Source organism: Myripristis murdjan, chromosome 15, assembly GCF_902150065.1.
Source record: "Myripristis murdjan chromosome 15, fMyrMur1.1, whole genome shotgun sequence".
Lineage (NCBI taxonomy): Eukaryota > Metazoa > Chordata > Actinopteri > Holocentriformes > Holocentridae > Myripristis > Myripristis murdjan.
Window position 1 is genome coordinate 21,721,966 of NC_043994.1, and position 22,156 is coordinate 21,744,121.

The 22,156-nt window shown below is 39.5% G+C and overlaps 1 protein-coding gene across 1 annotated transcript in view; it reads left to right on the plus strand.

The window, feature by feature from the left end:
• The window catches only part of LOC115372569 (neurexin-1a), a 309,098-nt gene that overhangs the window by 167,285 nt on the left and 119,657 nt on the right, over positions 1-22,156 (plus strand). Inside the window, exons 17-21 of the mRNA XM_030070577.1 lie at positions 4,657-4,779; positions 5,613-5,994; positions 7,590-7,780; positions 8,175-8,348; positions 12,598-12,717. Of these exons, the coding sequence (XP_029926437.1) occupies positions 4,657-4,779; positions 5,613-5,994; positions 7,590-7,780; positions 8,175-8,348; positions 12,598-12,717 (990 nt within the window). The remainder of the gene's footprint in view (positions 1-4,656; positions 4,780-5,612; positions 5,995-7,589; positions 7,781-8,174; positions 8,349-12,597; positions 12,718-22,156) is intronic.

The window sequence follows — 22,156 nt, forward strand, 5'->3', positions numbered from 1 at the left end:
GATCCAGACCTAATTGTGTCATAGGAAAATGTTTAATTGAAGTACTTGTAAAGGGCTGTGCTAAGCCAATGCATTTTTTAAACTAAGTTCTATTTAAGAGGAGTTAGCATTTATTTTATTTATTTTTTTTTCTAGGTTGTTATTTTTCTCGGTGTTATTTTTGTCCTCTTTTTTTCCCCCGTGTTAATTAATGTGTCTTGTCAGGCACTGCAGCTCCGGTCAGCTTGGTGGATGAAGAATTTCAGCACTGACTCAAAGAACACATCACTGTCAATTAGGGACCTAGGCTCCCTGGGGCTGCCCGGAGCTGTCTGAAGAAAACACTGCCACTTCAACTTAAACACTGTTAACAGGCGCTGAGTGACAACAAACTAAAAATATACACTAAAAATATCTTGTGACAGATTGGCTTTTTTGTCTGCTATGCCAGTGTTGTATTATTCATTAACTTGAACTGCAGTATAATCACAATTTACAGTGTAGTCAGGATATGTTGATGAGGGCATCTTTATGTAATTATTCTTTCCATGACTCTCTTCTGGTAACATCTCAGTGCTGTTTTTTTGTGTGCCGTGATTGGTCATATGCAGGCATTGATCTTGGAATTTCAGGTACAGAGGATTCCTTTACATTACGCACTTGTATGAATAAATCACTTGAGCAGATGTGTAAGAAATAATTCATAGCAAGGTGTTTTTTAGGGATGATACAGCAGCAAAGAATGACCTGGCACAAAAGTGACTAAGACTGGTAATAAAGAGATGAATAAATTTCATGTTTTATTTGCCTTATATATTGCTATTTTGTAGGATAGCCCTTCTGAAACCACTGAAACTCTATTTCAGCAGTGCTAGAGAAACTACTTCTGCCCTATAACCAGCTGCTGAGTTAAATTTAGTTAGCAGCAATACCAGACATCTCTAGATATTGTGCAAATTGTGAATATTGCTCCTCTAAATTTAAAACTGTTTTGCTTGGGATTCTTCTTAACACCTAATGTTGTAAACACCACAGTTTCACAATAACATTACTCCTGATGCAAGCAGCAACAATATGTTGATTTTTTTTTTTTTTTTTTTTGGTGACTCTAAGGAATCTTAGCTAAAGGTTTGCATGAGTTTTGATCACTAACTTTACAATCTGTTGATCATGTCAGTGTGTAGCTGAAATGGATTGGTTATTAATTTGCAAGAGTGATCAAACAGGCATGTCACAGGGGTTCGATTAAAAATCATGAGCACCCTCCAGCCAATAAGAATTGAGTATTCATTCAGGCCATGGTATAAACAAAAATAATGGATACCCTCCAGCCAGTCAGATTGGAGTATTCACCCACGCTGGTGTAATGGAGTTTCATGGTGCCCACCCCCATGCTAGGAATGGTAAATGAGGCTTTCCTAATCTTTGGCAACAAATGAAGGAATGTTATGAGCAGACTGCTTGATTCTATCTCTTGTTTGTGGGCTAATTATAGCACAGACTGGTGGACTTAAGGATACAAAATGCCCCACTGCTGACACAGTAACGCTTGAACTACCAAGAGGGACACAGATTACTATCACATGAAATTACCAGGTCTTTGGCCAGGGTAGTAAGACCTGTCATGCTAATGAGGTCAGCTGCTATTGGCCACTTAGGATAGGACCTTTAACGCTTGGTCAAGATTTGGATGTCCACCAGCAAAAACACAGCACTAAGTGGAAAAGGAGGAACAATGAGGTGCTCTAACAAATCAGCTGCAAATAAAGGAAACCATTACCAGCATGCCTTCGGTGGTCGCAATGTTTTACTTTCTTAGGCAGATCGGTTGTTGTTCTGAAGAAAAAACTTGAATGACTTTTAAAGCGGTTAACAGGAATGTTAAAACCATTGATATCCAATTGCAGTTATTGCATTCCTAAGCATTTCTGATTAAGCCAGAATATACTGTACTTTAAGCAGCACAGTTAGGCAATTACTGCCAAAATTACTCACTTTGCTGTGATGTAATTACAATAAGACTTAGCTTTTTCAGAGGAAAGTCTTTTCAGCTTTTTCAGTGTCCAAGAGAATGTCAGGAACAATAGGACACCTAAAAGTCAATGCAAATGGGGTGAAATAATCGGGGGGCATTGACTGTCATCATTTGCTGTTTTAACACCATTTAACCTATGAATAATTGGACATTTTTTGCAGTGGCTTTTCAGTTATGGTATTGACATGAAGGTCTCCGAGTATGGGCTGCTAAGTTGTCCAAGCCATGTCCGCAGGCTATGATGTCTGTGTTGACAGTAATCCAGCCCCAGTGTCCTGCTGTGTGGTCAGAGAGTCCCTCTCCATTCCACCTGCATGAGTCACAGTGTGGGGGCAGGCAGCCCCAGTATCTAGCCTGTCATCCAGCCAGCCAGAGCTGATTGACTGGATAATCACATCTTCTCATCCTGCCCTATACCACACTTCTCCACTGTTCCCTTGGGCCTGAAGTCAATGAGGCAGGGAGAGATCACTGTAGATCCATCACTGCAGATAGATCACCATCAGGCAGGACCCCAGAGAGGACTGGGTGCCGCAGACAGTGGACTAAAGGCCCTTACTGTCTGGCCAGTGGCTGGAGGTTTGGACAACTACAGGCTTAAACCTAGCTAGCCCTACAGTAATGTATGTCACACAGGAATGTGCTGCTTAATACGATTGACCTCTTTTCCCCTTTCTTTTCTCTCCTCCTTGGAGAGCAACAAGGACAGGATGATGGAAGGCAAAGATCAAGCATCCTTTCAAGTCCAACTTCATCCCATTATTTCATATCTCTCCCCCTTAATCCCTCGCCAGTTGTCTGGTTTCAATCCTGCCCTGGTGTTTAGTGCTTACAAAGCAGAACTGCGCCTCTGAGATTGAGTGTGTCCCAGTACTTTGGCACCCTCAGATTTGCATACACATTGCATTGGGGCTTTGAAGATTGCAGAAAAGGAGGAAATAAATAGCCATAAATGTGTTCAGTGGAATGAACCTGGCACCCATCTGAAACGCTCCCCACAGTGGGCAAGGTATCTGGAGCCTGGGGATTTTAATATTGTCACAGTCACACATCCTCATTGGTGTGTTTGGTATATGTGTGCCTGGCAGGGGAACATCAGAGCTATACAGAAATTCAAAGATTCTCTAAGACAGAGGCTGCTTTGAAAAATAATGTGTTGCCCCAATTGGACCGACACTGGAATTTCTAAATACAGAAGCATATCTATTGCAGAGATTTTTTTTTCTTTTTTTCTGCTGAATGAGATCACTGTCATATGGAGCAGCTGTTTTGATTTATCTTTGATTCTGAATTTGATTAGTTATTCCCGAGCTTTGAATTCATAATTGGATATGACAGCTTCATTCATGTTCATTTATGTTCAGGTGTGACTGTGTTCAGGCAATGTGCAAATGCTATTTTCAGGATTCAGTGAAGGCATAAATTAAAGCAACTACTGTGATACAATAGTTAAATGTTACAGTAGTTATTTGAACAGTCATCGGTTGTTATTATTGGATGTAATGAATTGTCTTTATTAGTTAAATGTAATTTATTTGAATGGTCATTGACTAGAATTATTGGATGTAATTAATTATTTTAAAAGCCATTAGAGTGAACAGTCATGGTGTAATTTCAATAGCATTATTGATTAAAAATATAAAGCACGGACATAACTTGTCAATAGTCTAAATTGCAATGTATCATAGGATAGTGTCTTGCTTCCACAAGGCATATTCATTTTTTTTTTTCCCTCAAACACCCATTCATTTGTAAGGGTGCTAGAAAAAAAAAAAAAAAAAAAAAAAACATATTCTGTATTTCCTTTCATCCACTACATCGGCCTGCCTGCCTCACTGCCAAAGCGTTCTTTTTCCACCTTGCTTAGTGGTTATTGCACATTATGCAAGTATTATTTTCTGTATCCACTGCTTCATTTCATGTGTTAGAGATGTAAGAAATACAACACTGGGTTGCACCGTAATAGGTAAACAAGATGGAGAGTGATGCTCAGTTGTTCCGTGTCTTGCTTGACGTAGCCGGTTGGTGGTAATTTGCTGCCACCAAGTGGCATGATAAGGATGAAAAAAAAGAACTCAGAAAATGTCAGTACACTTATGCTGAAATGTCTCATCAGCTCTTGTTTTTTGATAAACCCCAAAACAAGGCAACTGCTTTAGCCTTCATCTGTACTACACGTTTATCATATCATTATTGGCTGTCATTTGTACACTGATGAATGCTGCTCCTCATAATGAAATGTCGTAGCAGAGCAGACACTATACAGTGCTTGTAGACTATACTTTTATGCCAAAAGCGTTTGTATAAATACTTTAGGTAATAATAGCTTGGCTTCCTGACTAGTGCCTCCCTCCTCTTTCTTTGAAGAAAATAGTGTTCAGTGGGAACTCTGAAATCTGGTGCCCTATCTAATGATGCGACCAATACAGCAAATGCAAGTCACAATGATGTGTTTTTATGGACCATTAACTATGTTTACCTTAATGTTTGCTGCCTCTGTGAAATTGCTTAACTTACTCTCTCTTTCCTTCCTTCTATCTGCCCTCTCTCCATCTGTTTATATCTGCTGTATCTCTGCCTGTCTGTTGATGTATGTGTGTATGTTTGCATGTGTGTTAACCATTGTTTGGACTGTCCTGCAGGCAAAGGTCCAGAGACAATTTTTGCGGGTCAGAATCTGAACGATAATGAATGGCACACAGTGCGTGTGTTCAGGAGGGGAAAGAGTTTGAAACTGACCGTAGATGATCTGCCACCTGTGGAAGGTACTTCTGATCCTCCATTCCTGCAACAGAATAGCTTTTTTTCTCTTGTAGATGTAGACCTTCCATAACATTTGTTGGGCTCATATACTAGGTAAGACACAAGCTTCATTACAGAGCACAAAAGAAAAGATATACATATAATTTAAAGTGTATTGTTCTTCCCTAAGCAATTTGTGATAGATTACATTCTGCTCACAAGCTTGAAAAAAAGCTTCTTATATATATATATATATATATATATATATATATATATATATATATATATATTATGACAAGCAAAAATAAGTCAAAATAGTCTTTGTTGCTTGCAACAGATGCAAAATGTGGCTGCAAGGCTTTTAATGAGAAACAGTCTCATTACCCTGACAGATCACAGTATAGAGAATTCAGATCCATGTTTTATACCAGCCTACACAGTACATTTTGTAACATCCTATTGCTCAAAATGTAACCTTGTTTCAATGGCGAGTTATATGTGTTATGTGTGTGAATGTTTAAAAATCCACACCGCAAATCAAAAATGAATAAGGGATGCAATGCTCAGGAAATTATGAACAGAAACAAAACCTCTCATTCTTAGACTTTTGTATCTGCTAATTATTGAGGCCTAGGTGCGCTGTCAGATTTGTCCTCATTTTTGTCTGATGATACTTTTTTGTTGTTTTTCCTCCTTTACATAGCAGTGGTAATAGAAGAAGTAGCAGTGATAGCATTGTTAAAAGTAGTAGTAGGAAGAGGAGCATGGGTAGTTGACCCAAACTGCATGACTCCCCTACCCTCCCACACCCCAATAATATCCTCTCTCCCTCCCCATCCCCTTCTGCTAATCGAAGGTCAAATGGCAGGTGACCACACACAACTGGAGTTCCATAACATTGAGACGGGTATTGTGACAGAGAAGCGCTACATGTCCATGGTGCCATCCAACTTCATTGGCCATCTCCAGAGCCTCTCCTTCAATGGCATGGCCTACATAGACCTCTGTAAAAATGGTGACATTGATTACTGTGAGCTCAATGCCATGATTGGCTTCAAGAACATCATTGCTGACCCTGTCACCTTCAAGTCACGCTCCAGCTATGTGACCCTCACTACCCTACAGGCCTACTACTCCATGCACCTTTTCTTCCAGTTCAAAACCACCTCTTCGGACGGCCTTATCCTGTACAACAGCGGGGACGGGAATGACTTCATTGTGATAGAGCTGGTCAAAGGGTAGGTTGACGCTCCCTCTGTGAGTCCATCAGGTCTAGTGATGCTGGTCCATCTTCAAATGCTTTAATTGGGCTATTTGTATTTTCAAGTGGTAATCCTCAAGATTTTGTTTCTTCTTTTTCTTCTTTTTCTTTTTCTTTTTTTTTTTTTTCGTGGTCACAACATTGTAATTAAGCAGCTGCTGCTTTTGGTGTTGTTGTGTTTCACTTCCAAGACATTGCTTGTTAGTCAAGAAACAGCACTAGAAACAGCATTTCTAGTGCTGTGACATCTTTTTTTCTTAAATTTTTAATTGAAAGTAGTTTGCAGTACTGGAATTTCTGTAGACAGTGCTGTTTTCTTTGTCTGTTTGGCTATGGCTATTGCTGCTAATGCCAGGTTGAGGACACACAGCTCAATAAGGAGGTGCAGGCTGCTGAGCATACAGTACACAAATCAATGTCAGAAACAAAGTAAGCCTGCGCACTCCAGCCTCACTCCAGCCTCAACTCCAGTACACTCCAACTTCTGAAATGCTGGTCAAGAATAAACCTTAAATAGCGGAGATGGAGTGTGTGGCCCTCATTTGTTTCTAACATTGATTTTTGTATGCTCATGCCAGCTACTCAGGTCTACCTCTATTTATTCAAAATTGCAGAAAATGTAATAAGCATCACTTTCTGTACACCACAGGATTTTCCCTTGGAAGACCAACCCACTACCAGGTGCTTGTGAGCGTTGATAAACTGAGTATAAGTTGAAACAATATAGCGCAACATTGAATTATATGAAACTCTTGAGGATTATGACTTTAACTGCATCTTTTCATACTGTATGACCATTTTTAAATGGAATTTAATTCTTTACAGCTTTTCATTCTATATTCAAATTCTTTTCTTATCACTTCCATGCCAGAATATTTACTCAAAGGGCTCTCGGCTATAACTGTTCTTTTTAATCTTCATGAAGGCACAACAAACACCCAACATAAAAGGGAATCGGCTACACAACAGTTCACTTCTCATTGGCAGACTGCAGCAAATACAGTGACTCTCTTTTAAGTAATGCCTGAAGTTAAGGTGTTCCGCCATGTACAAAAACATTAAAGTAATATATTTGAAGCAAATGGAATATGTGACTCATAATATGCCCATGAAGTAAAGAATTTAAGTCGAAACTCAAGATCCATTTATTGAGCACAACCAGCAGCCTGCAGCCAGTCAGTCAGTAAGCTCTAATGCAGACTGCTGTATTGTATGATACTGTCATATCTAGCCACACATGCATGTGGGCATGTAGAGGCACACACACACACACACACACACACACACACATATATAAACACAGTTTCTGATATTCTTTCTCTACCTCTTGCTTTTATTTCCCTTGGTATTATCTATGTTGCGTCCTTTGTTGTCTGTAAAGCACTGGATGCCAGTCCTATTTGTGAAAAGAGCTCTGTAAATAAACTAGACTTGACTAGACAACACATTTCAAACAAAGTTTAAAAAAAAAAAAGACATCCCTCAGATCTCCAAGTTTAGATCATGCCGCGCTTTCATGTACTTCCATTCGTGGCCTCAAGTGTATCAACTTATCATGCTATCTGATTCCAGATACCTGCACTATGTGTCTGACCTGGGAAATGGAGCTCACTTGATCAAGGGCAACTCAAACAAGCCCCTGAATGACAACCACTGGCACAATGTCATCATCTCCAGGGACACAAACAACCTCCACACTGTCAAGATTGACACCAAGGTCACCACCCAAACTACCACAGGAGCCAAAAATCTGGACTTGAAGGGTATATTATCACTTAATAACCCAATAACTTAGCATATCGGCCCAATTATTGATTAATTAGAATTTTATGACTGCAAATGCTTAGAGCATGGTTGAAATTGTTATATAGCTCAGTTGTAGATGTAAACAAAAATGTAAAGTGACCACCTTTTGCAAATCATCATGAAACTTGTGGCCTAATAAACCGTGATATGTTGGATTATTTTTAGTCTTCCACTAGGGGGCAGTGTTGTCATATTTCTGAGTAGCACAAAATCCATATTACTCTCCTTTTTCTGTACACAGAAAGTAGAGCATCATGTGCCTTTATAGACACCTATTGTTCCTGGTTCCGACCATGTCAGTGTTACACATCAGAGGCAACCCTGTGTCCCCATATGTTTCTGCCTATACAGGTGACCTTTACATTGGTGGCGTTGCCAAGGAGATGTACAAAGAGCTGCCCAAACTGGTGCATGCCAAGGAGGGTTTTCAAGGTTGTCTGGCATCAGTGGATCTGAATGGACGCCTCCCAGACCTGATGTCAGACGCCCTGGACTGTGTGGGACAGATAGAGAGGGGCTGTGAAGGTGAGTAGCCTCCCAGGCCACTAGGGGGAACAGTAGGCCTTTGTAGCCCAAGGACGGTACATGCAGCCATTTTTCTGTGTCTAACTTATTTTCTCCTGGTAGTTAATTGTGATATTTTAAGGAAGCTGGCTTTTCAAGTTTGCATACTTGACTTTAATTAGTTGCTTAAAGTGGAAGGGGTGTACCATTTTTGATTTTACAGTGAAACAAACAAACACATTTTCAGCTGATTTCATTGATACATTTTGGAAAAGCCCTCTTCGCAACACTTCAATTCACTAATACATTTGGATTCCCCTCTTTATTACTATACCCATCCTTGAGGGGTAATTGCAACATCATGCAAATCCTGTCACGCTGATCAGTCTTCTCAGCCTCATGATTGTCCATACATGCACACAAATACACACTGACACCCTTACAAGTACACCCACCCAGACACCCACACTGTCAACCTGTGGCACATCACTTAACATCAATAAAGTGTGTTAGTATTCTGTAAGAATGCATCAAGCTCTGACACTCCTCCACTGGCAATCATTTCTGTTTCACGTGGCCATAATCAGATTATGCTCTCTGCCATATTTGTACTGGCAGTATTATTTCACATTTTATCCCCATTCTGTTTTGCTCTGTGCATGCTTGCTGGATCTGAGTGTTTGCCAGAAGCAATCCGCTTGAATTATGTATGAAGCCTTTGTTGCATGCATGAATATCATTTGCCCAGTCTAATGTGTGCACCACATCCAAAGACAATATTTGATTTATTTTTCAATGTTACTCACTTAGTTTAATCTCAAATTTCACAATGTCATCCACTGTTTTCTATTAAGCACACTACTTCTGATCTTTGCGTGTTGCAACATTATAAATGTAATCATGCTCAACGCCTGATGTGAGCTCGTCAAATTTGCTTTGTGTTTTGTGCCACATCCTGTCAAATTAATGATCACTATCGAAGGGAAATGGCCTCTAAAACACATTTATTGAATTGCGGTGATGGAGTGAATAGGGAGTGTATCAATATTGATATTACGTGAGCAAATGAGGTAACTTTTTCAAATTAGCATGAGAGCAAATATGTGATTTATACACATGTACTGTAAATGAATGTATTTTACGTAACAGACAAAATCAAATCCACTTTCCATAATAGCAACAAAACAATTGCATGTTTTTATGTGTCCCTCTATACTTCATATCACTGACATGATGTAGCGAGTGGTCTCTGTTAGAACAGAGTGTCCGCCTCAACTCGACATCCATTCTACAATCTTGTCCTCTCTGGCTCTTTTCGAGGATGTATGTCTCATTCCTCTCTCTGTCTGTCCTGCTTCAACAGTCTGTGATTCTGTTATACCGCCTCTGACATCTCAGTGCTTTACTAACAGTTGGTATACTTTGCCTTTTCCTTTCTTATTATTTTGCTGACAAAAGTTGCATTGATGAAAGCTGACTTGCAAGGTAGATAGCTTTGTCTGTTTGATACGGAGTCTGATACCCCTCCCCCATGCATCTGCAATGCCCCTGCCCTCACCTTCCCCCAAACTCTGCCTCCACCCTTACCACATTTCCTTGAGCAAGATGACTACTCAGTTTGCCACTCACTCACCTGTCATAGACAATAGGCTTCAGCCCCATAGGAATACAAGGCTCACTTTGCCATCTTGTATCAAAGCCTATGGAGCTCTTGTTTGGACTTGCAGCCGCACATTGTATGTTTTATTTATTTTTACATGACATTGTTTTTACTGTGGTTATGTTATTTACATTGTGCTAAACACAGGGCGTTTTATCATTTTGCATGACTCACACTGCTCTTCATGAAAAAATGATGTCTTCTGCTGCATGCATGCAATTACACCCACTTGTTATGAGTTTCATATTTAAACAGGTGAGGTTTAACTCACTTCACAGTCATTTCTTATGTTTTATTTGCAATTTGGTTGTTGTTATGATTACAGCAGTCTGTAAAATGTTGCTTTTTTTAGTTAGATGTCCATGTTCAGCAACAGGCATCAAATGTTTTTTTTTACAGTGAAACACATCATAGTCATACTGGGAAAAATAAATAAATAATGATGATGATGATAATAATAATGATAATAATAATAATAATAATAATAATAATACAACCTAACAGTAACAGGACTGACAAACATGGCACTTAACGTGTTAATAAAGTAGAACACATACATTGCATAATAAATTAATAAATAAATAAGTTTTTAAAAATACATAAATAAATAAATAAAATTGATAATAATAATAATGATAAATCATGGGGCTCCAATGGCTATATGTATAATAAAAACAATGTGATTTAATTATTGTATTATATTAACCAGACACATTCATGACACATCTACAAGTATGCCTTTACACATCCATTGTCACCTTTTTTTTTTCCTTGATCCATAATGTAATTATGATGCATTACATTCATGACACATTTCTTAGGCACATCATAATGTGAGATTTGGCATGTGCATAATGTAATCAGAAATGTATTTTGTAGCTACATGACATATTGATATGTATTGTAGATACATGTCCAGTCATGAACGATAGCATGTGCTCTTTTTTTATTATTATTATTTGTTTGTATTCATTTTCATATTTATTTATTTTTCACAGAAATTAAAAGTGGCAAGATGCACATGATCTGCTTCATTTTACTCTTTTTTTTTTGTCCTTGTGTGGGCTACAGCAAAAGCTTAACCTATTAACCAGTTACCATAGCTACTCCGAGGGTGAAAAGCAGTTCCTGTGTTGCTAGTCTATATTAGAGAGAGAAAAAAAAGGATGTATGAGGAAGGAATTATATTGTATGTGCCCCACACAGCTGAGCAAAACCTATAGAAAGCCCACAAAAGCTAAAACCCTCATAACAAGAGTGACTGTAAATACACACATCAGTGCAACGATAATGTCTGTAATTAACTATGAAAACAGCTAGCTATACTCTGTGTCATGATACGGCTATATGGAGGAGTGCTCTATTTGCCGTAGAGTATGTGTATCACTATAATGATATTATAATGGTGTGCTAGATTTGTCATGAGTGTGCCATAAATGTCCAAATAATGATAAGCAGGCAAATAAACATTACCAGCCTCGGTAAGCATATAATCAACACAAAAATATATCAAGTGATAGCAATAGAGAAAACTTTGGTGTTAATGTGTTAAAACAGAAATAAAACAACAATAATTATAACATTAACATCCATACTAACCCCCCTTTTTTTCATTCCATTAACATTTCTCCATTAATTGAACTAACTCAAGGGATCACTGTGGAAATACATGGACATAGCCTGATTTTCTGAACAGCTTTCGATTTGAGCCAATTGGCCTGGACTGACAGACAGACTGACTGACCAACTGACCAATTGACTGACAGAATGATGAAAAGGATAGTGTGCAAAAGAAGAGAAGATCAAACGCTGTGACTGTAAACACATTTGGGAGTACTATCACACCTCACTCTCTCACAGCCATGGAACTGCATCAAAATGAAAAGGCATAAATATTCCATACTAATCTACTCACTGCACGGCGAGATATGAGAGGATGAAAGTGTGTCGTCGGTCCCTTTAAGATTACTAACCACCTCTATTTTGTGGCGACTTTTTCAGCGAATGAATAAGTCAGAGCCATATTGCCCAGGAGTTGGGTAACCGAATCACAACATTATAACTTAATGTATGCCGCTGACCTTTAACTTTTCTGTATTTTGTCGTACTTAACTGTAAAATATGGAATAACACAATGAGCAAGAATGAGGGGAATGAAAAATGACCATAATTTTAACCCAGCCTAAGAATCATTTGAACTCCTTAAAAGACTTATTTATTTCATGCTGTTTATGTGGTGTTTTTTTGTTGTGTTTCTTTACAGAATATGTTTATAGAGTACAATAGGTAAATGCGGGTGTTCAAGAATACTGATTTGTATGGATAACAACTGATGGAATACAATTGCACAAATATAATAAGTTCTCATAAACAGTATTTGAACGTAGTGTAGAATACATAGAACTATATACAATAGCTTTGAGTGTTGGCATATGTGTATATTTGTACAGTATGTGCATATTTTGTACAGGATGTGTGTTTGCAGTGCCTTTTTGTCTGTATTCTCTGTGTGATGTGTAATTTTAAGCTGCAGTCTAGAAGCAAGACAGGCGGTATTTGTCCTCACTGTAAAAGTCTGCTTACCCAGTTGCTGTTTGTCTCTGCACCCAGGCCCCAGCACTACGTGCCAAGAGGACTCATGTGCCAACCAGGGTGTGTGTCTCCAGCAGTGGGAGGGCTTCAGCTGTGACTGCAGCATGACGTCTTTTGGAGGACCGCTCTGCAATGACGGTAGTTCTCCTCCTCCTCATTCTGCACTCATTGAGTAAAATTGTTTAAAAAAATCGTCATTTATGTTGACGCACATGCATAAGTGATGGCTTGTTGAATTCATCGCCTGGCCCATGCATCAGGTCAGATGACGGGTCTTTTTGTTTGCAAAGTCCAAGCACGCCACACACACACACACACACACACACAAAAACGGCACTTAGTTTTCAGAAACCATCAAATGCATCATCCATACCATCTGTTGAGCTGATTATTGCATCCAAAAAAAGCTGTGTGTCAGACGAATGAAGGTAGGTGTTTGTATCGACAACAGGGACATTTTTATCCAATGCTAACACATACCTATTGTGTGCCCCCTGCTTATTAATTGCTGTTGAGACTGCTGATTTCCCTGGCTGGATGCTGTGCTTGTGTCTGTACTGGGCAGAACTTTGCCAAGGACTGGGATTCAGATCCTTTGTGAATTTGCAGATGCAGATTAACTTGAGGCCGACACAACGAGGCCCCAAAAAATATGCTATACACTGTAACTACAGATTGACATGTCGCATCTTGGTCAGTTAGAATCAGTCTAGTCATGGGCTTAATTTAGCTGCTTGGCTTTGAATATTCATTGTATTCACTAAGGCAGTGGAGAGCTGTTTTTGTGCAAGCCTTTGAAATCATATCAAAGACTTAGATGTAACTCCCACATTTGTGACATCTGGCTGACAATTTATTAAAGATCATTAAAATTTGATCAGAAAAATTAACCACTAGAGGGAGCAACAAATTATGAGCTCAACCAAAAAACAAACAAACAAAAAAACCTATTAGAGTATCAAAAACACATTTAATTGTAACAGTAACTATAATACACACAATATCAAACACATTACACATACACATGCATGCACACATGCACACATACACACACACACACACACACACACACACCATGCAAATTTCAGCTTTCAAGCCACATGATGCAACTTAAAAGTTTTGCTATATTAATCTCTCTTGAAAAGAGTTAAATGGGCAATGTGTTTCAGGGCCTGTGTTCTCATTAATGTTTAGCTGTAGAGGAAGGCAGGGTAGTGGCTGCACCACCTTTAGAAAATGGCTACTTTCTTATGCAAAATATGCACAAGGGATTTTGTTTGGTCATTATTTTCTTCTGCAGTGGTTCACACAGTAAGGGGTGAATGGGCAAAGTGCTGAACTGCATTAAGGAGGAAAAGAACGGAGTGGGCACTCTGGAGATGACACAAAAGCAGAGGAGGGTGCACCATAAATGTTAATGCATTCTGAGTCACTACTGCCAGCTCGATAAGACCCCATCTTTTGTTATCAACAGAAAGTGTTAATAGATTCCAGTGCAGCCTTACACCCTGCACATATCCGCTAGCCATGATAACACTAAAAGGATTCTTCTGTCCAAGAGATGTGAGCTTGAGTGTACCACATCCTGACCCCAACCCTCTTCTTCCCTTTTTTTTCTTTTCTCTTTGTCATCGTTGTTATCTCACTCTCATTCCTCTGCCTGTGTTTGGATCAATGGAAAGGTAGGGTCATGCTAGAGGTTTTGAGGGATATTTTTGAAGGCGAACTCCTCATGAACTTGCCTAGTGCATTTAAGAAGAAGAAATGCAGTTTAATTTTTTTCTTCTTGTCATACATATTCATCCTGAGGAGGTCCACAGAGCTCGTTTACAGCACTGGGAGAATAGCAGCTCACAGGACATGCATGCATATATTATAGCCGATTTAAAGTGCTCTACCTGCTGAGCCTGGTTACTGTAGCCAGTCTCATTATTCCTGCAGACCCACAAACACAATAGGACTGATCACTGCATGGACCCAAGGGACATAATATGTAACCAGAAAAAAAGATTTTCTGAGAAATGTCTTTTCTTTACTGATGAACTGAACCCGTTCTTTGAACAGTGACGGCAGAAATCCCCACTCTGCCAAGTAAAATCTATGAGTGGGAAAAATTAAGTAGCTGGAGATGTTTGGGTTTTATCTGTGTTGATGGATTGTCATGGGGATGGTGGTGGTGGTGGTGGGGGTAAGAGAACGGGAAAAACATCTCAGAGGAGAGTATCACATTTTACCAGATGTATTTGCATAAGCTGAAATGCAGGCAATTTACAACAGAGCATTGGTCTCAGAGGGAGCAACTTACATGCGGAGCCCACTGCATTTCCAGATATCTCTCTAGTGGGTAGTCTTGGCACCCTGCCTTCTCAGATGGAGAAAAACTCCATTTCACAGCCTTTGGCCCCACAATAGTCTGAGGAGTGGTGCATTGTGCAGCCATCAAATACAAATCATAAGGGAACCAATGTTACATCTGATGCTACATGTTGCTTCACATGTAAATTTATTTTCACAATGTGAGACATTTTGACCAGAACTTACTGATAGTCATGCTCTGTTGTATGTAAATTTATGGGTGACCTCTACTTGTGAGGTTTTCTCACCAGAAGACTCAATATGAAACCAAAATAGTTTTATTTGAATGAGTTACTGAAGTATAAAACATTAATAAAGTGCATCCTTAATGTATTTTGCTACTACCGTTTAATTTATCTACTCACTTACTTTCTGACCAATAACCATTTGTACATGTTACTTAAAGGAAGATAAGTAATATGATACCACAGCAAGTAATTGTGTACTATAATGTATTGCTAAGAAGTAATATGACGTATGCAGATTATTCTTTGGAAATAACTTGGAAAATGATGATTTCCTGTCACTAAATTGAAATTACCATCCATTCAAACAAGTGCCAAACGTTTACTTTTTGTCTATTTTGATTTTTTTTTCTCGTTTCTTCCTCCTGAGGCCTATAGTTATATAGAGAGAAATGGGGAATCAGAGGCTCAGCATTGTTATCAAGCAAAAAAATCTAGGAGCTGTGTTGGGGAGACGAATCATAGAGTAGTGTGGCAAGTCACTGAAATCACCACACTGGGAGTCTTGGCTGAGCCAAATGGCTTTCAAAGTGCCGAGGCAGATGTGAACTACTGCATGAGAAAAGAAAAGCAACAGAAAGCTTGTGTAGTGAGACGAGCAGCATCCCTATGTTATTGCAGCAACGTCATGCTCCCACACTTAAATAAACTGTTTAAAAAAAAAAAAATTAAAAGTGAAATGATGAATTTGATTATGAACCAGTATTGTGTCTCACCCTGTTCGGGTGATGACAAAGATCTCAGCAACACTTCATGTGAACTTGCGGTGGGTTAAAATGCAATGCTTGCTCTGATCTCCTCAGGAGTCTCCATGCTTTCATTTAAGTGTTTTCTTTCTTGTTTTGGTCTTTGCCATGCTTTCAGTGCTCATGTGTCCACTAAATGTCTTTTTCCAAGTGCCTGTGCCTTATTTCGTCTGTTTTCGTTACGAGAGTGGTTGAATGCAGCTACCTCCACAAGAAACCCCTGCACCAGTCATCCTTTCTAAGAGTACTCTTTTTTTCTTTTTTCTTTTCTTCTTTTTTTTTTTTTTTTTTTTGGCTGCGCTCCGGGTACGTCAAGATAAAAGTATTTCAACTTTTCAAAAAAGTGCTGTGCCCTTCCCCTCAGAATGATAGGTGAAATGTTGACATAGATACAAAGACAACCTGCAACTCCTTTTCTCACCACACTGAAAGCACTTCATCCCAGTGCACTGCCAGTACTTTTTTGAAATTTCAGAAATGAAAGAATACATGAGGTCTTGTATTTACAGCGACCTGTGTGAACAGTGTGAACTATCCACACTGGAAATGTACACTGGGTGGCTTTGGGAAAACTGCAACCCATACTTAACAAGATGAATCAGATTAATCTGAGTTCATTATGTTTGATGTCATTTAGTGATGCATTTAGCAGATGCTTGATCTCAACAAAACAAGTGTTTTTTACACCTACAGGAGCTACTGGGATGTATCAGTGGCTCAAATCTACAGTTGTGTGTGTGGAGGTCATGCAAGCTTTTCTACAAGCACAAACTTATGTTGATAATCAGCCAAAAGCAAAATTTTCCTTTTCCTGTTTTCCTCTAAGCACAGAGTGAGTTAATATTGCCATATTGAATTGGTGTCTTCTCTGTAATGTCCAAAGGGGTTTGATGTGTTCTACTTTTCATTCAGAGGCTGGCTGGCTTTTGTGTGTGGGTACGTGTGTGTGTGTGTGTGTGTGTGTGTGTGTGTGTGTGTCTATGTATAGGAGTTAAGCTCCAGTTTAGACCTCCTAGGGGAGTTGGCCTTCAGTGGTCAAGTGTCTGAGGGTAATGCATACAGACAAATAGAATGGTGTTTGCTGTTGAGCTAAAGTGGGTCGTGGAGAGGCTACAGTGACGGGGATGCCTGGCCTTCACGCAATCTTCCCCTCGCCTGGTTACCCCTACAACTAGTCTAGGAGCTAAGGCTATTAGTGCCATGTCAATATTGTATCAACAGTGTGGATTGTGTGTAGGTCCAGTCTCTATTGTCCCTGCCTGAGGGGCAAAGACAAGCCCCTCTCGCTTAATTTCTAATGTGTCTGAGTCAGTGCTCATTCCCTCATCTTTGAATAGTCTGTCTGAGCCGCTGGCTAGTGGTCTGCTATGGACATGGGTCCTTTTTTCTCAAGGGCATGCAGAAGTACAGTATGTGAAGGAATCCTGCCATTGTCATGTGCTTCCTCTTTGTATTCATCTGAAAGGCAATAACTACATTGTAAAATGGAGAAAACTGCAGACTGATACATTTAGCGCATCAGGCCACCAAAAACAGGCTCTCCATGTTGAGAATGTGCTCATGATGTGAGAAAGTTGAGAAAATGAAAACAAGGGCACGGCACATTGCAGTCCTCTAGGCTGTCAGCTTTAGTCTGGATCGTGTACTTTGTAATCAGCCAGTTTCATGTGTTTGGTATTCTTTTCCTGTGGTTTGATGAAAAGCTGGTGTGCAGGATTTTCCTTTATTTTTTATGGCCCACTGAGTGATGCTTCTGAAGCGACACAACCTGTAGTGCCTGGTCTGACACAGTTTTCTGTTGCCCTGGCTTTAAACCAAAACCTCAGTCATGTTAACTTTAAAGCAGTGGTTCTCAAATGGGGGGTTGGGACCCCCAAGGGTGATACTTTTTGGAGTTCACAAGATGATTAGGACATAGTGGAAAGAAAAAAAACATTTTAGTATCCAAAATTGTCATGATTATCTATTAGATTCTACTCTTTTTTCTGTTTTCCAGTGAAGTAATGAGTAGTGTTTAAATGCAAGGCCTCCTCTGGTAGTTAAGCAAATTAAATAACCTGAACAGGTGGTAATACTTGACATGGAGCCTGTAACACAGGATTGTAAAAAAGACGTTGCTTTGTTTTATGGGGTCATGAGCCAATAAGGTCGAGAACCAGTGCTTTAAATCACAGTATGGTTGGAGTTTTTATTCTTTTTTTCCTCCTCCCTCCATATTAATTGAGATTGGTTCTGCATGCAGACACCATGATTAAAGATATTTTTAAACCAATGTTGCCATACCTCAAGGGCTCATTCACTCCCATCCAATCGGCATAGAAGATGCCTGAGATGTCTGATTTGGTAATCTGTCACTGTGAATGACAAGCCAGCAATCATATTTGGCAAAGCTGCACAAGGAGGTTAATATCAGGCCATTAACTTTTACAAATCACAAGAAGCTCTGTTCACTGTTTCATATTAATGTGTGCATGCAGAAACACTGCAAGAGCCTCTTGCTTGTAAACAAACACTTTCAGGTCATTATGTGCCCATTTTTCACATTTTCTTCTCCAATATACATACATATATATATGTATCTTTACACCAATAGCTAACATTCTCTGTGGTTGCATTTGGACTTTCTTTCCATGTATCATAACGTAGTAAAGAGTCAATGTGTAAATCAAAGCAAGACACTGAAAAATGAAACACAAATTCAAGCTGGGTTTTACACAATTACGGCTCAAAATAACAATATTCTTCTTTACCAGGTGTGCCTTGTGATCTAGACAGAATATTTGCAGACTTAATGTGATGAATGCATTGGAAAATACTTTGATTAAGATGGTAATGCAGAAAAAGAACAAAAACACCCATGCATGCTGGACTTGTCTTTTGATCACCATATTGGTTTCTAAAAATGGGTCTTGAGGCCTCTATGCATACATCATATGTGTCATGAGTGTCAGCCGCAATTTAAATGAGAACACACTTACATATAACTACTGTAAGGGAGTCTGACCTACTTCTACTCATGCAGTGTACAGATGAATAGTGGTGGGCAAACGAATACCAACCTGCCTACTGGCATCACGCTACATTATATTCCCACATGCTATTAGACTATTAGGCGCCTTCGAGACATTTTAGGGTGTACTGAAGTGTAACAGTAGCCTGATAGTGTTAGAATTAATATAATTTGAACCATTTTTACTGAAAACCTCCAGTATATCTGCAACTTATGTAGCACCCAAATAGGTCAACCCGGTCCAATCACTGAGGCTTTTAGGAGAATAAATCAGCATCTCACCACCACAGAATATTTAGGATGCTCTTTCTCTAGAGTTTCACCTGTCCAATTTCCACGTTGCCTTTTTAATGATGCAGTGCCTTCCACTGTAAATAAAGCAAGGCATGTGTAAACCTTTGCACACCAGAAATTAAAAGCTGTATTTTATAGAATTTTCGTAGGGTGCCTCGTTGTTTTCGTTTACTCCACTTACTGTTTCCACCCGCTGTTTTGCACATAAAATGGAGGCACTTGCGCACCTGAGTGTACATATGCACATAAGCATACACACATACACACTTACTGGCACACATGCAAACACACACATGCATGCAGGGAATAGGAAAAGCTTTGTCCTGTTCCTCTGGGGTTGCATGCAAGGATTAGGCCACTTAGTTTGGCTTCAATCAATACAAGGGGACACCCAGTGCAGTGGTGAGGCCAAGGGGAGATGAGGCACTGCGGTAAACAGCCTTCTGTCACATGGAAGTAATGTTCTCTCTGCCCTGGATGTGGCCCTCTTTTAATGCAGTTCAGCGAAACAAATCTATCGGTCTGAAAATATTTGGGCTTCAATGTCTATTGAACGCTTGGCCTAGCTTTGAGCAGCCATTGTGCCCCAAGATATGAGAGAAGCGGTCTTAAGTGCTTCTGTGTATTCACTTCAGTGCCCCTTCCCCCAAATGTGCACACATGCACACAAGAATACGACCACATCCATTGTAAAGTTTAACTACTCTGTTAAAAAAACAACTCAAGGCTTGGAAATAATAAACAATCTCTTTAAAATGTGCAATAAAATGACCACTCCATGACAGATCATTACTGGAGACAATTTTTCATGTTAGTTGCACATTACCTGGACTTCCCACAAGGGAATGTACTTGTGCACACAAGACACACATTTATGATTAAGTATTTGACTTATATCTATGCAAGCTATCTTGTTCCTTTGTATTTACAAATATACTGAGAAATAGGAGTAGGCATGGTTTTAAGATGCACATGTAAGCACTGTTAATAATTTTTGACTAGGTGTTTGTCACAGGATCAGCAGTGGAAAGAGTGCTAGAACATTCGGTTCAAGTAGAGCTTATTTTGCTGATTCTTTACTTTAGAGGAAGAAAAATATCGGTGGAAAAAAATTGTACGAGTGAGAAGTAGCTCATTTAAAATTTACTCAGAGTAAAAATGACTGTAGGGAATGTAACTCGCTCTTTCCCATGCCGTTCTAGACCTAAAACTCAGTGGAAACTCTCAACCCTCAAACTCTCAGTGAAAAAAAAATAAAATAAATTGGAACAATTGCAAAGTACAAAAAAAAAGTGTACAAAAAAGTAAAGACTGACTGTGTGCTGTGATTGGCTCCACAATTTGTCAGTTTACAGTTGTTCAGTTTCCAGACACTACAAAACTTTGCAGTCTATAATTTTTTTAGTCTGGATGTGATTTATAATGTATTACAGTGCTGTGCATCAGTAAAAATGTACTCAATTAAAAGTAAAATTATTGTCTCAAAAATAAATAAATAAATAAATAAATAAATAAATAAAAGCCCACATATATACAAAATGCAACCCAAATACAGTAATGTGAGTAAATGCAATGTGTAATTAGTCACTTCCACTGTTGCACAGAGCACTTTAAAGGCAGGCTGCTGCTTGGAATCAGACTTTTATTTGAAGTTTTATAATGGGTTGAGATCCACTTTCACGCCTATCACATGTGTCAGTGCTGGGAGCCGTATGGAAGGATGTGGATATGGACTCTTTCCCATAGATCTTGTCAATTTTGATGTGTTGGACTATTTCTCATGATGTCTATCGCTACAGAACTACTTACGGAAGCCTCCCAGCACAAATCTCCCTTTCCCTTTCTTTGTCTCTCCCTTTGTTCTGTTCTTTCTCTTTCTCTTTCTCTTTCTCTTTCTCTTTCTCTTTCTCTTTCACTTTCCCCTCACGTCTCTTCTCAATTCATCATCAGTGGTCACTGTCTGGCCTAATTATTTTCCATAATTTCCCCATGCTGATTGGATAACTGGCATGAAGTAGGTTTCTATGCTAGGAATTAGAGTGGGCATATATGGGTAAAGGCTGTTGGCATGGAAACCAGGTCTCCTTTCCTCCCACTGAGAATGCTGTAACATGACTGTAACTTACCCTAAGCAGTTACGTCTCTGCAGGAAGTTGTGTAAAACCTCTGATATCTTATGTGCATTTTGGTTGGCTTTGCGGCCCATTGAGTGATCACAAAGTGTGGTTAATTGCACTTTTTTTCAGAGCCATGCAGGATGATTGAAAAGTTCACTTGACTGATCATGAAACTTAGCATATTGTTATGTGGACAGATGATGAAAGACCTACTTGGTATGTGTTGTAAACTTCAAGCATGATGAGAGCAACACAGGGGCAGGATTGCCCATTAATCAGCGCAACCTCATACTGGCTCAGTTGCATTTTGTACGGAGGAGTAGCAGGATCCAGCATATGTTGCACTGCCTGATAATGCCATGCTGCTGCTCATATGGTGTGACAGAGCTCTGGAGTAACCCACTGACAACGCAAATGGTAGTCAGTGGAGGAGGACATGTTTTTGTGCATCCATGTACTGAACGGCATTCAACACAGTATTTCTGTGTCAATAAACAGCATGTGCTCAGATCAGATTTGAGTGTCAGACACCCCGAGCTGTCACACAAGAGAACGTATCCTTGGACAGGAGCTACGGTAGATGAGAGAGGGAGGGAGTGGCTGCGGTTGTGCTTGTGTGACGGTGCTGTACATCTGTACTGTAATCATGAATACAGTACAGACAGTTCTTGCAGTTCAGTGGCGAGAACCTAATCTTGTGAGGAGGTTTTTAATTGGTAGCCCGGAGGGGGCATGTTGAAGGGAAATAAGGAGAAGCTGTTGTTGTTCCACAACACAATACTAATTAAAGTGTTGGCTAGAAGACAGAGT